The 15,836-nt window shown below is 35.2% G+C and overlaps 1 protein-coding gene across 1 annotated transcript in view; it reads right to left on the reverse strand.

Annotated features, from left to right (window-relative positions):
* Positions 1–15,836, reverse strand: part of LOC134676414 (neuropeptide SIFamide receptor-like) — a 114,031-nt gene that overhangs the window by 69,749 nt on the left and 28,446 nt on the right. The window contains exon 2 of the mRNA XM_063534806.1: positions 2,502–2,601. Coding sequence (XP_063390876.1) covers positions 2,502–2,601 — 100 coding nt within the window. The remainder of the gene's footprint in view (positions 1–2,501; positions 2,602–15,836) is intronic.

The raw sequence follows: 15,836 nt of genomic DNA on the forward strand, positions 1-15,836 counted from the left end.
ACTATTTAGAATATGATTAGTTTGTAGGTAATGTGATATTCGGTCGGTAATACATTTCTCTATTATTTTGTCAACACTAGATAGTAAAGATATGGGTCTGAAATTAGAATAATTTTTAAAACAACCTTTCTTATGGATTGGACGCACTATTGCCTGTTTGAGTTTAGTAGGAAATTTTTGTTGATTAACTGATAAGTTAATTAGTTGGGCTAGAATCGGGCTTATTTTATCTGCAACTGTTTTTAGGTCAGACATGCGTATGAGATCGCTTCCTGGTGATTTATGTTGCATCCATCGTAGAAAAAGTAAATAAGAGCGAATCGCCTAGCGTGGTACGGGCATGTGATGCGGAGGGATGATGGTCATGTGACGAAAAAAGTATTACGAATGAATGTGGAGGGAAGTAATGGGAGAGGAAAACCGAGAAAAAGGTGGATGGACTGTGTCAGAGATGATATGAAACGAACGCAAGTGAATGATAAGATGACGGGCGAGAGAGAGGTATGGAAGAAAAAGACATGCTGCGCCGACCCCAAATGAATGGGATAAGGGCAAGCGAATGATGATGATGACAGTAAAACAATTTGTCTCTATTTACAGATTGAAAACACTTTTTTTTACAACTCAACTCTACACGCTGGCCCATCTTAGTGGGCCCGTATGATGCTGATTAGATAATCGTGTAGAGTAGCCATTTAATAAACTTAATATGGTTAATGGTTTGCATTGTCCTGTAAATACTTCTGACTAATAAAAAACTATTCGCATCTGATGCATTAGTACTCACCTATTTTACCAATCTACGCTACGTTGTGATATTGTCAAAGGCTTTCTACTTTTGCATATATATTGCATAAACTGTTAGGTCTAACATTGTAAATATGAATAATAAAATATTAGGTATATTACTCCTTTTAAGTTGAGCAACAAAATTCGCAGGAAATTTGTAATACCTGAGCAACGAGCCGAAGCAAATTTCCTGAGTCGTGACCTTTTAAATAAACACCTCTAACATCCCCCGAAGCTAACACGTGCACTAAAATGTTGACAACCCTCAGAGTGTGCTCAATTTAGATGAATGCTCAGAGTCAAAAGGGCTTGATTAATATATAAATACTCAATCATCTTGTTAAGCTTTGTCGTAGACAGGTAAAAAATACTAGTTAAATGTAAATATGTATTTTAAATGTCATGGATTAAAATAAAAGGACCTGAATAAAGGTTGGGTGACACCGGATGATTAAGGAAATTTGAACACGATTGATTATTTTGGCTCGATATATTTAGATACATCATACTAAAACGTGTATCCAGTATAATCCCGTCTACTTCTACATCACGGTAAATATGGGTTCTTAATAACAAATAATATAAACGAGTTTAACTTTACCTGAACCGTTCTCAATTTGCAAAACATTACGGAACCTTGATTTTATAAATTGCAGCAAAAGGTGTCCATCGATCAAATTTTTAAATTAATCCGAGGTCCCCGTTGATAAATTTTCGGCACGCGAGGCCAGAACTTGGAATGCAGGGGCTGCTCAATTGTCAACACGCACCGATATATTATAATAGGGTCTATCACTACCGGGTCAAGGTGCTAGGACCCAAAAATTTGGGCCGCATTTCAGATGCGACCTTCGGCTTTTTTCGGGACAATGCAAGTCGGACACAATCGCGCAATTTCGCACAATAAGGGCTCGGGTAAGTTGCAGTCATGATTGCCTCTGGGTAGGACTCTGTATGAAATTACTTTGGGATCATTGGGTAAACAAAGGTTGAAGTGAAAAGTAGTCAGAGAAAATAGACTTGTAGTGTCTTGTTCATTTTTGATATTTAAATCACGAAAAACCTTTGCCTACACAAGAGAGTTTTTTTTACAGTTTCTGCGAAATATTTGTATTATATGTGACCGTTTTATTTTCTAAATAATGCGTGCTGCATGTAAAGCGTGATATAGTTTTAAGTTGAATGACCTGTTTTATGTTTAGTCTCACCTGATTATAATGACGAGACCCAAAATTCATCTTCATCCTATATGTGGGTAGATTAGTACCTACCTGCTAAGCCAAAAAGCGCTACCTATCTCAAAATTCATTGCTTTTAAATACTTTATTTTATATAACTGAGAATCCCATTTTCAAAATCATTTGTTTTTTGAGATATTCGGCTTAGGAGGGCAGTACCTATAATAGTTGTCGAACCCAAAAACTACATATAAATGAAGTGACTAGTTGCTACTGACCCCTATGTCCTAATCTATACTAGGAATTCTCTAGACCGAGTTTAGAGCAATTATTTCATGCAACCGATGATGCCAAAAATGCGGGGGTGAGCGGGACGAGGTGAGCGAAGTCCCGTGCCGTGATTGGTCCGTTCAAAGACACGGACGTCACACAAAGACACTTTCGAATCGAACATGGAGTAAAATTACCGAATGCGTGGCAAAGGGGGTAGCGCGACTGTGCTCAGTCTAGTGGCTGTTTTGTCTGTGTACTGACCTGTCTAGGGAGACTGCGACGAGGCTGTAGACTGAGGCTGCTACGGACAGGCCCTGCACATACGGCACCGTCTTGCACATAAGCCATCCCAGCACCCATGCTGCGGACAAAAACAAATCTGTTATGCCGGTTGCTACTGTGGACCCAAAATCAAAAAATCAAGGTATAGAGTGATTGTCGATATAAAAAAAAAATTCCCTTTGGGCCTGATTCGGATTTTGAAATAGACATCTATTAGATATCTTTTAGACATCACCAAGATACGATAACGATATGTTTAAGATCTAACCTGTCAAATTTGACATTTGCGCGATTCTGGAGATACTCTTGAACGATTTCCACAGGATATGACTTAGAGATCCAATTCACGTCTAATAGATATCTTACTCTATCTAACGTAAAAGTGACATTGGTTGCCCGAATTGCGCTGCAAAAGGGAACTAGTTGATATCTAAACTATAACGTATCTAGAATTAATCTAGTACGTGTCGTCTCTTGTGAATATCTTGAAGTTCGAATACGGCAGTTTGCCTCCGCAAAAGGTTTTTTTTTACAGTTTGTGCGGAATATTTATATGTGACTGTTTTATTAAATTAATATGAATAAATTAAATAGAGTGAGAAAGCTGCAACATGTCTTAGGTAGCACTAATAGACACCGTGATTGCATAAATAAATTAAATCTACATAGACATTAAATATTGTGAGTGCTCTCTTGATCGTCAGACGTGTAAAATCTATTAGGCACAAAATTTTCGCAAATATAATTATTTACGCTAACTTTTTGTATGTATGCTCATCAATTTACCATTTACATAGCGATCATGATATGTATACCACCTTGTATACCACCATTTACATAGCGATCATGATATGTATACCTAGAGGTGCACTAGCCAATAAGAGCGCTGGCCTAAGCATTTCCAAAGGTTAAATAATGTAACAAGGTCGATACAAAATGAATTCCATTAAGATAATACCTATATAAAAGTTTAAAATTAATCTCATCTAGAATTAATAATTTTGTAGACAATCTGATAGATAACGTATTTTAAACCAGTAACAGAAAATATGAATAATTTTACTGTAGTTTATTTTCGCATCAATATTCCACATTGAATTTTGCTTTTACCTCTATAAACTAAAGGTAGGACTTACGATGGATATTCATACAATAATGTTCAAATTTCGGATTTGGAGCATAGTTAAAAGATTAAGCTTAGGTTACTTCTTGCAACGCCTTATAAAAGTATTAATGCGATTTCACCCGTAAGAACGGTTGTGAAAATAAGTAGGCGTAAGTAAAATAAACTAGGTACCTATTTATTCATTGTTAACTGTGTAGGGACATCAGATAAAGGTGTTTATGCAACCGATTTTATTACATACATAATATTTAAAAAAGTATGCAGTAATATTATATTATACTGCACGTAACCTAATACTTAGTACACAAAACAGCTGGGAAATAATTATTTAGGTTTAACTTTAATTATATTTAATTATCATCAACATCATTGTTTTGTAGATAAGTTTTAATAAAACCCATTAGTTTTAATAAAACTTATTTATTTTAAATGATTTTACTAGCGATAACTAGTAACCTTCGTACACCGTCATTTTAATGATAATAATGATATTTTGAGTCACGCGGCCATTTATCCATTAACTGTAGCAACTTATTTAAGTTAACCAACTGTTGCGCCCCCATGACGAAGATTTATATCGTATATACCGCCTGTAAAATACAAAATAAAGTTGCTAATGGTAAGCAATGAAATATTTATACCTGCATCAAATATTTCATACCTATTGTCATCGGTCAACTACTTACGGCTCGATTCGGAAAATGAATTAGATATCTATTAGACATCACGCGCACACGTCTAGCTAAGGCTCGCGCGGCTCTCAGCGTTGCGGGAGTACATCTGTATAACTGTGTTCCTGAACACAAAAAAACAGGATAGTAATGCCTTATTTACAAAAAAACTAAAAGCACTCCTTATTGACCTTGCGTGCTACAATGTAAACGAGTTTCTGCAAAAAGATCATTGATCCTAACACTATTCGAACCCTGTAAATAGAAATAAAATGATATGTACCTACCTATATACAATTTCATGCAATGTATGTAGTATTACCAAATTTCAATTTTATTTTTATTTTTGAATACGTTGTATTTTTATTTGACATTAAAATGAGATGTACATTTATCAATAAATCATCTGAAATCTGAAATCAAGAAGTTACGATATGGATAATTTAAAGATATTTGTAAGGTAGATATGTCAAATTTGACGTTTCCGCGATTCTGGACGATTTCCACAAGTTGTGACTTAGATATCCAAGTCACATCTAGTCGATATCTAATGTAGATCCCAAAAATCTCTAGTTCGTCTCCAATCTTGCAATTATCTCGTTTCCCGAATACGCCTGTTAGTCGTCACTGTTTTCGCAAAGATATCAAATCGAATACGGCAACATAGCCTAATTGCGATTGAAAGTATAGATCATTAAATTTTCATTACAAAAAAACAGAACACCTAGCATCTTTACAGAACCCAAGCAACAAGTTGGCACAGGTCACCAAATCAATATTTACACGCCGCCCTGCATCTAAAACTGGGCCAGGTCACTGTACTACCTGTGACCCGCAGCCTTGCAATCTTCCCTTTCACTCGCACCCACAAACACCACCTAGTCCCTCTCTTTCGGTTGGCCTTGTCCCATCACGACGCATTACAATACAAAAGTTGGAAATGACAGAGCGTCTTCAATTAATTCTGTATCGTAGACGGGCGAGGTAGAGTCGCGATTTCCTTGTAAGGTGGAATGCAACCGTTTTGGCTGTATCGATTTAACTTAGTTAATAATGAATCTGATTTGGGTTTAATGATACGGCTGCTTGTGATTTGTTTTTTATAACCTATATTTTTAACCTTGACCTGAAGTTGACATCCAATAAAATAACCTAATAATTCGATTGCCGTAGTTCAGGTAACATTTAAATCAAGCACGCTTATGTAAATCACTACACCTTAAAAAACAAATTCTGAAAGGCTGTCTGTTTGTGTGTTTGTATATACGCGATAAACTCGAAAACTACTTAACGGATTTTCTGGTGGTTTTCACCTAGCAACAGATAAGAGTGATTCTTGAGGAAGGAATTTGTTAAAGTTTTGCGTAACCCGTGCGAGGTCTGAATTACAATCTATGATCGATTTATTCAAGAATGATATGGAGGCATTCCTTGCTGAAGAAATGTAATATTTGATACTGACAAATCACATCCATAACAAATCCAGATCAAATTCATAACCTCTTATTACATAATAGGTACGCCTCCTGTTATATACAGAATAGGTACGCCTCCTGTTATATTCAAGTGATTAGTGCTTACACAACGGCCACAAAATTGATATCAGTGGTATGTAACCTGCTTTAGAAATAATTATGCATATTTTAAATCATGTATATTACTGGAGTCAGTTACGGATCGCTGCCATATATGACCCAAAAATTTTTTATTAAGCTATGAGCTTCATCACATATGATCTCTGAGTAATTCTAAGCATTTCTAGCCTCGGAGGCGATAAGAAGCGTGCGTCTAGTCGAGGAGGGCGGAGTACAAAGATGGCCGCCACCCGTCATCATTCAAAAAAATCTGTTCTGGTCTTGGTGGCTACTAGGGCAAGTTTGGTATCATTTTCGTATAAACCGAAGACGTATAATTCATTGCTGATATTTGTTTTTTTTTCAGTTTCATAGTAATTTAGCAAGAAAAACGTAAAAAGATAAAAATTTGGGATGGAGGTTTTTGCTTTGAGAGCTAATAACTTTTGTATACCTAGTGGCTAAAAGTATCATACAAAAAATACTATAATAAAGCGCAATTCATGCAGCTTCTAAACACATGTTTAGTAATATCCTACTGTAAAAAGATGGTGAAAAAATTATTAAATGACCGCAGCGCGGGTAGTTGGACTCTCGCTAGGCGGCGTTTATCTTACAAAATGGTCGAGTATCTACGTAGGTAACTATGCTTACTTTGCTAGATTTTATGATGACGAATAAAATGCTTTCTGTATATTTAACGTCCGCAGTTTCCTGTACACAGACATAATTCTGGTATAGGTTAAAAAAATACACACAGGTATCCCCATGTTTAAAGAGGAGGGCGGCTCGCTTAACAAATAAGATCATGTACAACCGCAATTTCAGGTTGGGTTAGGTTAGGTTCGTTAGTTACCTTTTATCCCTCAGAGCAGAAAATAGAAGCCCCGCGAGGCGGGGCTTCGTTGGTTTGTAACCAAGTCATACTTGCATAACTTATATTAGTATGACAAATATACATAGCTGTTATGATTTCTAAATGTAAGCTCTCCGCATAATAGTTATTTGTTTTACAAGGGGGCAAAGTTGTTGTTTAACCGCTCGTGCTAATATTGATACCCGAGATTTCAAAATTGAACCACGAGCGTAGTGAGTGGTTCGAAAAATGGAATCTTGAGCGTTGTAAGGGTTTCAAAGAACGAGGGTTAAACAAAATTTGCCGCCAAGTGAAACACAAAATTTTTCACCACACCAACCTGAAGCAAATATTAAATGTAAAATATCAAACAAAATCAAACCAAATCAAATCCAAATGAATGTTATGTGCAGGTTGAAGTTATTTATTAAAAACAACAAGTAAGTACCTATAAAATTACTTAAAGTGAGTTATAGCATGAAAATTATCGTGAAAATAAATATTTTGCCTCTTCCTAAGTAGTACAATTTCTCTCATAAATAGTGTTTTAATATTATCAGCAAAAATAAGAGCGCTATTTTATTAGAATAATTATATTTATAATAGTTATTTCTCGGACCCAATTTTGGACCCGGGTATATCCTTAAACTACGTTCAAAAGAGAGGTATGGGCACTGTCATCTCGCTTTGTGTGGTAGGGCACAGCACAGTGGATGTCATTCCAGATCTATCCGAGCAGAGCCCAACTGGGGAAGTACGTACTTACCTCCACCTTACAAAAAATACCGGTCAAATAACAGGCCCCACTCAAATCGTTGCAAGTGCATTAAAATTAAAGTGCATAAAATTATGTCTGTATAATGAATTATGTCTGGATGAAAGTATTTTATTCGTCATCATAAAATCTAGCAAAGTAAGCATACCTACGTAACTACTCGTACTCGATCATTCTGTAAGATAAACGACGGTCCGCAAGATAAACGAAAGTCCAACTATCCGCGCTGCGGTCATTTAATAATTTTTTCGCCATCTTTTTGCAGTAGGATATTACTCAACGTGTATATGTTTAGAATATGCATGAATTACGCTATATTATAGTATTTTTTATATGATATTTTTGGCCACTATACAAAAGTTATTAGCTCTCAAAGCAAAAACCTCCATCCTAAATTTTCATCTTTTTACGTATTTCTTGTAAAATTACTATGAAGCTGAAAAAAACAAATATCAGCAATGAATTCTACGTCTCCGGTTTATACGAAAATGATACCAAACTTGCCCTAGTAGCCACCAGGACCAGAACAGATTTTTTTGAATGGTGACGGGTGGCGGCCATCTTTGTACCCCCCCTCCCCTTATTGCCTCCCAGGCTTGAAATGCTTAGAATTACTCAAAGATCATATGTGATGAAGCTCATAGCTTAATAAAATTTTTTTGGGTCAACTTCATAACTGACTCCGCTATATAAATGCTTTTTAAGGAAGAGATAGGAGTTATAGAGATTTACTCAAAAAGGTTTTTTTCTAGAGTTTCGTAGTCAATTAGGAACCTTTACGATTTCGCCACGCCGTGTCTATTTTTTGTCTATCCTTTTGTCCGCCCACGGCTTAGCTCACTGACTAGTGCTAGAAAGCTGCAATTTGGGATAGACATTTAAATGTTTATATTAGAAATGGGTAAAAAAGAAACTAGGAAATTTGTTTAGGGTAGTAGGTTAAACTGATATATCAAACTATCCCGATATCATACTGCCCGGGAACCAGACAACCAAGAGCCCTGAGGGCCTACCGCGAACCACGCTGGAAGTGTTGCCTCCCTGTCAACCTTACGGACAAATTTACAAGTGCGATAGAGAGGCAACACGTCGAACGTGGTTCGCGGTAAGCCCTCTGTCCTTGAAATTTGGCTATGCGGAAATACAATATCGCCGACGCCCACTCCATATTATTTATTGCTTTTCAGCCGTTAGAGCTGGCCACCCCAGGGAATTTATAGCGGGTTCACGCGATGTTGCCAAAATTTTCATTGTTTTCGCGTAATTTATAGCGCTTTGTACATCTGGTTTGTTTTTGCTAATTAAATGGCGGGCGTCTTTTTATGCCAAAGAGTGATAGCGCTTATTAACAATATTATTCCCACAATACTGACGCCATAATTTAGGACGAACGTAATGAATCTATAAAATCATATATACCCGACGTAGTTGTTTTGAGGATTTGTTAGTCATTACGAATTTATATTTTAAATATAAATTCCTCCTTTTAAATGACATTACGCCATTTGTTGGATATTACGTCAAAGTTTATAAAACGATGTAATCTGATATTATTTCAGCATGAAAGCCAAGATTAAGTCTCAAGTGAATACTTAGAAACACCAAACCAAGTTGAAGTTTTAATAAACCAAAACGTTTTGCGTTATTTTATTCATCTTACAAAAACAGAAATCTTATTTGCCATGAACACTTGCTCATGTGAAATTTGATAGGTAAAAGTTTCTTCCACAGACATTTGTATCAATAAACATACAAAGTAGGTAAAATTTATTTTATCTCCAAGAACAAGGAACTTTTATCCATACATTGGTTTATGTTATGTGAGTAATGTGCTTGGTACTATGCTGTTATGTAAGAAATGTAACAAAGAAAAAATTCATACAAATAGTACGAACATTGGTGACTTTTGATTTGATCTCTTATCAATCAAAATTATAATTATTGCTCTCTTTTAGGTAGTTTATATTTAAAACGACAAATTTTTGTAGGTACTTATATCTTATCAATACAAAAACTTAAATGGAAATGGTGTGACCACGTAGCACGCTCAAGCAATGAAAGATGGGCAAAAATAACCACGCTATGGCGTGGTCCCACCGGGACCAGGAAACAAGGAAAGCCCAAAGAAAGGTGGACCGACGAAATAATGGCTACAGCTGGCAAGGATTGGCCACAGAAGGCCAAGGATAGAAAAGCTTGGCGAAAACTGGAGGAGGCCTTCACCCAAAAAGGGGTCTCTACAAACAAACCTTAAAGATTAAAAAAAATACTTATATTTATAACATACTGTAATCTCTTAGAGAATCAATAAAGGCTTTTTCTCCAATATGCTCGGAAATGTTCACCTTACTGTAGCAAAAATAGTACGGGAAGTTCTTCGTTAATGTCAAACTCTAACTAAAAAACAGCAAACTATCGCTGTCCTGTTCTAGCGGACGGGAAGTAAAAAAACACTACAGTAATAACTTATTACTGTAGTGTTTTTTACTTTTAATAATAAAAAACGCAAACAGCCAATTATTATTGCCGCGAGCCGCTTCTACACGACCCGATCAGCTATAATTTCACGTGTATGATCGTGCGAATACTGCTTGATAAAATCAAAGATTATTTTTATATATTTTTTAAATCTCATCCGTGTTCATAAAGCTTACATAGTTTGTCAAAGGACTTTCTCATTTCAAACATAGACAAAGAGAATCATACTATCTTTGTCTTACACTAGTACTAGCACCCAAAAGAAAAGGATGGGTGTAGTTTTCCTGGTTCTTACTGACTGAAAAGTTGGTTTGACAAACTATATTGCGCAATTATATTGAATGAACGAATATTGAATGGTACTGAATGGCAGAATAAGTTTGTGCCTTTAACTTTTAAAAATTAATTAAAGAGGGAAATTGTTTTTGACATTTTGGATGTGAAGGTTTGATTTGAGTGATGCTTGATGCTTAAATAATAATTATTTTAGCTTATTTCCTCGCATGTTTGGAGAAAAGCACTATATATGCCTCGGCAGGAATAGCAATTCGTGGATTCGTCTTCTTTGTCGGACTCCGCTTCGCGTCGTCCGACAAAATCGAAACTCATCCACGAATTGCCCTTTCCCGGCCTCTGCAATAATGTACTATTTATTTTTTATTTTTATTTATTTATTTTATTTTTATATCTTATCAAAGTACATCTTATTTTAATCACATGCACAAGCATTGACACTGTGACTGCACTGACATCTACCTATTCCCTTTTACATGTGTGTATTCTGTACACACATGTAAGAATTGTGTACCTAAGTTTAAATTAAAGTAAGGAATAGTAAACATCGGCTCGCGTCCTGGCGGGTTCAGCGGTCCCCGGCCGGGAAAGTGGGTCAGCGGCTGATCGGGGCCGCAGACTTGTTGCAGAACTTCTGTTTGGCTGCGTATGTCTCGTATTTTAAATTAAAATATCTAGGTATATATAATTACGGGCGAAAGTATAAACATAGATTAGTTTGAAACCTAGTTAAGTTGCACTTTTGTATAAATGTAAGCTATATTTCAAAGTAGGTACCTACTTAGTGAAAAAAACTGAGGTGTAAAAACTGTAGCCAAATTTTCAATAACAGGATAAATGAACAGGTATTCAATTACCCAGGTTTTAAGACGGACACGAAAACACTTTAATAGAATAAATGAGTATAGTTAATACAATACAATACAATAAACAATTGTAGTCTGCTGGGTATAACTGTTGATGAAAACATTAATTGGAAAGCGCATGTAGAAAAAGTTGCTTTAAAACTCTCTAGTTTCACCTATGCTCTTAGAAACATAAAAAAAACAACAGATTTAAAAACGGCCATGAGTGCTTTTTACGCGTTCACACAATCTTGGCTCCTGTATGGGATTATTCTATGGGGTAACAGCACCGAGGTTTCAGACCTGTTTGTTCTACAAAAGGAATGCGTCAGGATCCTCGCCAATATAAGAACCCCCGATAGTTGCAGACCGTTCTTCAAGAAATTCGGTATATTGACTCTACCATCTTTATATATTTTAGAAGCCTGTAAATTCATCCGAAAGCACCCAACCCTATATTCTAAGGCCAAAGATCATTGCACCTATCACATGAACCTGCGTCATAAAGACAGATTAGCGCTACCAAGTAGTAACTTGCAAATGAGTAGTAAGAGCCCTCACATGACAACCATACGAGTTTACAATAACCTACCTAAAGAGATAACCAAAGAGGAAAAATATGGTAAATTTGTTAACAATTTGAAAAAATATTTAATTGAGAACTGTTTTTATTCCATACAAGAGTATTTTGACCTATATAAATTTCAAAAATAATTGTATTATTTATTATTGTATAGATTTTTTGTGTGTAAGTTTTTAGTTATAGTTTTGCAATACCCTAACAGGGTCTCATGTTGCGCCATAATTTTGTAAGTTTCCACCTGTATTTATTTGTACCAACATGAACGCAATAAAGATATTATGATTATTATTTGTATCTCCTTCGATATCACGGGCCTATAATCCCGGTTTTTTGATAGGCTTGCGTGGGGACACAGATCCAACACGTAGAGGCCTCTTGGAGAGCTTTAATGTCATGTTATTATTATTATGATTACAATTTAGTACCTATATTATTCATGCAATAAATGTGCATTCATTGCATGAATAATTGATTGATTGATTGCATTGAGTTGTCAAGCGGACCCCAGGCTCCTATGTGAGCCGTGGCAAAATGCCGGGATAACGCGAGGAAGAAGACGAATAAATGTGCATTCATTGCCTTAATTTTTATTAATTATTGGACGAACTGTTGGAAAATTAAACAACGGATTAACTTTAAAAAGACTGTTTTTATAGTAGGTAGGTATTGAGCTAAAGAAAACTAGTGGCAGTGAAAAAATATATTTCTTTCAAAATTATCTGGTAGTTTGTGCAGAAAGAGAAGAGTCGTGTAATATAAAGCAACCAATTCATTCTATCCCCTTATCTCATAAAACTTTATGAGTCTGAATTAGTTAAATTTTGGTTTTATCCCTTTCTTGCAAATACGAAAGTCAAATTGACAGATAAAGAAAAACGTTCCATGGCTAATTCAGGCTTGTAAGGCTTTTATAAGTAACGCCATATTGATCATATTTCTCTTCACTTTCCGCACATATTCTATTGTTGAGATATCATTTATGTACTTTTTTTCACAAGAAAGATATTTCATCTACAAGTGATGGCTCCTCTTATATATGTCACATATATCCTAGTATAATTATACATTTCATGACGTTGTGTGAACTATCGTGAGTGATATGTTAGCACTTTTTTCAGCGTTGCTCGAGTAACACAATTTCGGTAACGATATCCCCGCCTGGCCTCTTTGGCTCGGAGTTAGGATTTGGATACACACAAACTGTTTTCCAATTGTAATTTCCCCTTTTTTATTACCCTATCCCAGACGCAATAATTCTAATCATTCAAGTACTTATAGGCAAACAAGTTAAGCTTTTTTTTCATGAAGTTGTGTACGCAAATAGCAAAAACGTTATACCATACAATTAAAATTATAAGTGGACAGGATTCATTATGAGAAAGTTGGTAAACTTCTTGGATATGTACTATAGGTATGTTTCTCTGTGTCTGTAATTGTATGCAGAATCCTGTAGGTAAGTACATTACAAATTTCAAATACTTATGGAAGTTCTATTCGAACACTACTACCCTAATTAAATACAAAAGGGGCTTTACCTTAAACTACTTAAGTATTCAAGGCAACAGCATCCGTTTTGACTACGTATTTCGAGGCGTCTACCCTATATATTGTCAATGGCATTATAAACCATTGCCACTGGCAAATTAAATTAAATTTTAGAAATAAAATGTGCCATTTACATTTCACGTTTAACCGAATGGTCCGAATATTCTTATTCATTACCTAACAAGTGCTATAGTGTACATAATGAAAAAGCACACGTGTTTAATATCTAGTATCATGAGCCCAAAAGCGCTTCAATAACTTCCACGTTACGAGCAAGTGTGTTAAATAAAAAAAGAATTGTAACACTCCTCACCTACATTTTATGTAGCTATAACAACATTTTTCTTTTTTTGCTTAATATCATCGTTCGCAGATGTTTTCTGCATGATACAAAATTAATTTAAAAAAATTCAGCGCAAAAGTGCATAAAAAGGTTAAAGTAATCAAAATGGAACTAGAACTTTAAAATTATTACCTATTATTCTTTGAAATTGAACCCCAACCCCTAAGAGAGTGAAAGTTCTTGATACCCGTTAACAGTAAAAGTAGACCTCTATTATTTATATTACCATATTATACCAGTGTCCCCAAATCCTAAGGCGGCTAAGTGATTTCCTCTAGGGGCTGATAAATTGGGTGGCGGAACTAAAATATTGGCTCGCATCGCCCTACTTCGCGCCTAGCCAAACTCAGTTAAGATAAGATGTGTTTTGATAGCAGCAACGTATCTCGTAATAGGCTGACACGGAACCATCACTAAAATGTTAGTTATATTAGGGTTACTTTTATGTGAATTTTGTTAATTTCATTTTGGTCATACCCTTTAGTTTTTTGCAGTTTTTAGTTATTTTGTGTCACTCTAGGTTTTATAGCATTTAAATTAACAGCAACGTATCTCGTAATAAGCTACAGTGGAATATTAGGGTTACTTTTATGTGAATTTTGTTAATTTCATTTTGGTCATACCCTTTAGTTTTTTGCAGTTTTTAGTTATTTTGTGTCACTCTAGGTTTTATAGCATTTAAATTAACAGCAACGTATCTCGTAATAAGCTACAGTGGAATATTAGGGTTACTTTTATGTATCTTTTGTTAATTTCATTTTGGTCAACCCTTTAGTTTTTTGCAGTTTTTAGTTATTTTGTGTCACTCTAGGTTTTATAGCATTTAAATTAACAGCAACGTATCTCGTAATAAGCTACAGTGGAATATTAGGGTTACTTTTATGTGTCTTTTGTTAATTTCATTTTGGTCATACCCTTTAGTTTTTTGCAGTTTTTAGTTATTTTGTGTCACTCTAGGTTTTATAGCATTTAAATTAACAGCAACGTATCTCGTAATAAGCTACAGTGGAATATTAGGGTTACTTTTATGTGTCTTTTGGTAATTTCATTTTGGTCAACTCTTTATAGGTTTTTGAGGTTATTAGTTATTTTGTGTCGCTTTAGGTTTTAATAGCATTGAAATTCTCCTAACATTTTTTACATGTGTATAAGTTGTATTATATCATTATATGTGATCTCAAAAGTTTAAAAACGACCCCAAGATTGCGCAACTCTACTCCCCATAACCGCAAAATTATTTGATTTAAGTAGACATTTTAATGCCCTCCATCGTAATTCTGGCGATATGTTCCCATGTTCTTTACGATCCATAAAAGTGCCGCCATCTGCGTATGGCGCTTTTAATGTTTAATTAACTATCACACTGATTATGCCCGTGACTGGGCGTGATATTTCAAATATATGGAATGGTGCCAGGAATATAACGATTGAAAACAACGAAGTTGCTAAGCTCCAACATTAGACTCTAATAACTGCATCGACCGTCCAATGGCGATGACACTTTCATTGGAGGAATTGTGTTTTCTAATAAACCAATTACTTTATCTATAAATCAGTATATTAATATTATTGTTGTACTACTGATCCTCTAACTCTTGGTCTTAGTTTTTGGTATTTTTCGCTAAATGGCAAATGGTGGCCACATTTTTGCGTTTAGGTGATAGGTGCAAAAAATAAAGAGGTAAAATAAAACCATGTTATAAATACCAAAAGCTTGGGGAATCAGTTGGACAACAAGGGTAATATACCTATTGATTTATACTTAGGTAAATTGATTGGCTTATAAGAAAACACAAAGGCACTAAGTGCGCTATTTGTACGTTCAAGTATTGTGCAATAAAATTAAAATAAATAAATTTAGCATTACAGGTTTGCTTCTTATTATAATTAACAATCGTATAAAGTGTGTTCGCTCGAAAAAAACGTACACAATAATGTCAATAATACATCTTAACAATGTTTTTTTGCTTCAGAATTTTTTCTCGGTTGCTAACTTCTAACACCGAATCAAAAAGCAGAGAAAGCCCAAGAATCACGAAGTAACCCAAGTAACTAATGAATTAATTACGCTAAGCCCGCATACAAAAGCAAACGATAAATCACTAGACAATCTTATCTTGAAAGGAAAACTTACGACCACTGGCACGTTTTTGTAAGAAAAAACCGACTTATATTAAGAATGTGGGTGTAATGACAAATCAGAAAATTTTTCAAGAATGGATTC

Source organism: Cydia fagiglandana, chromosome 2 (assembly GCF_963556715.1).
Source record: "Cydia fagiglandana chromosome 2, ilCydFagi1.1, whole genome shotgun sequence".
Classification (NCBI taxonomy): Eukaryota; Metazoa; Arthropoda; class Insecta; order Lepidoptera; family Tortricidae; genus Cydia; species Cydia fagiglandana.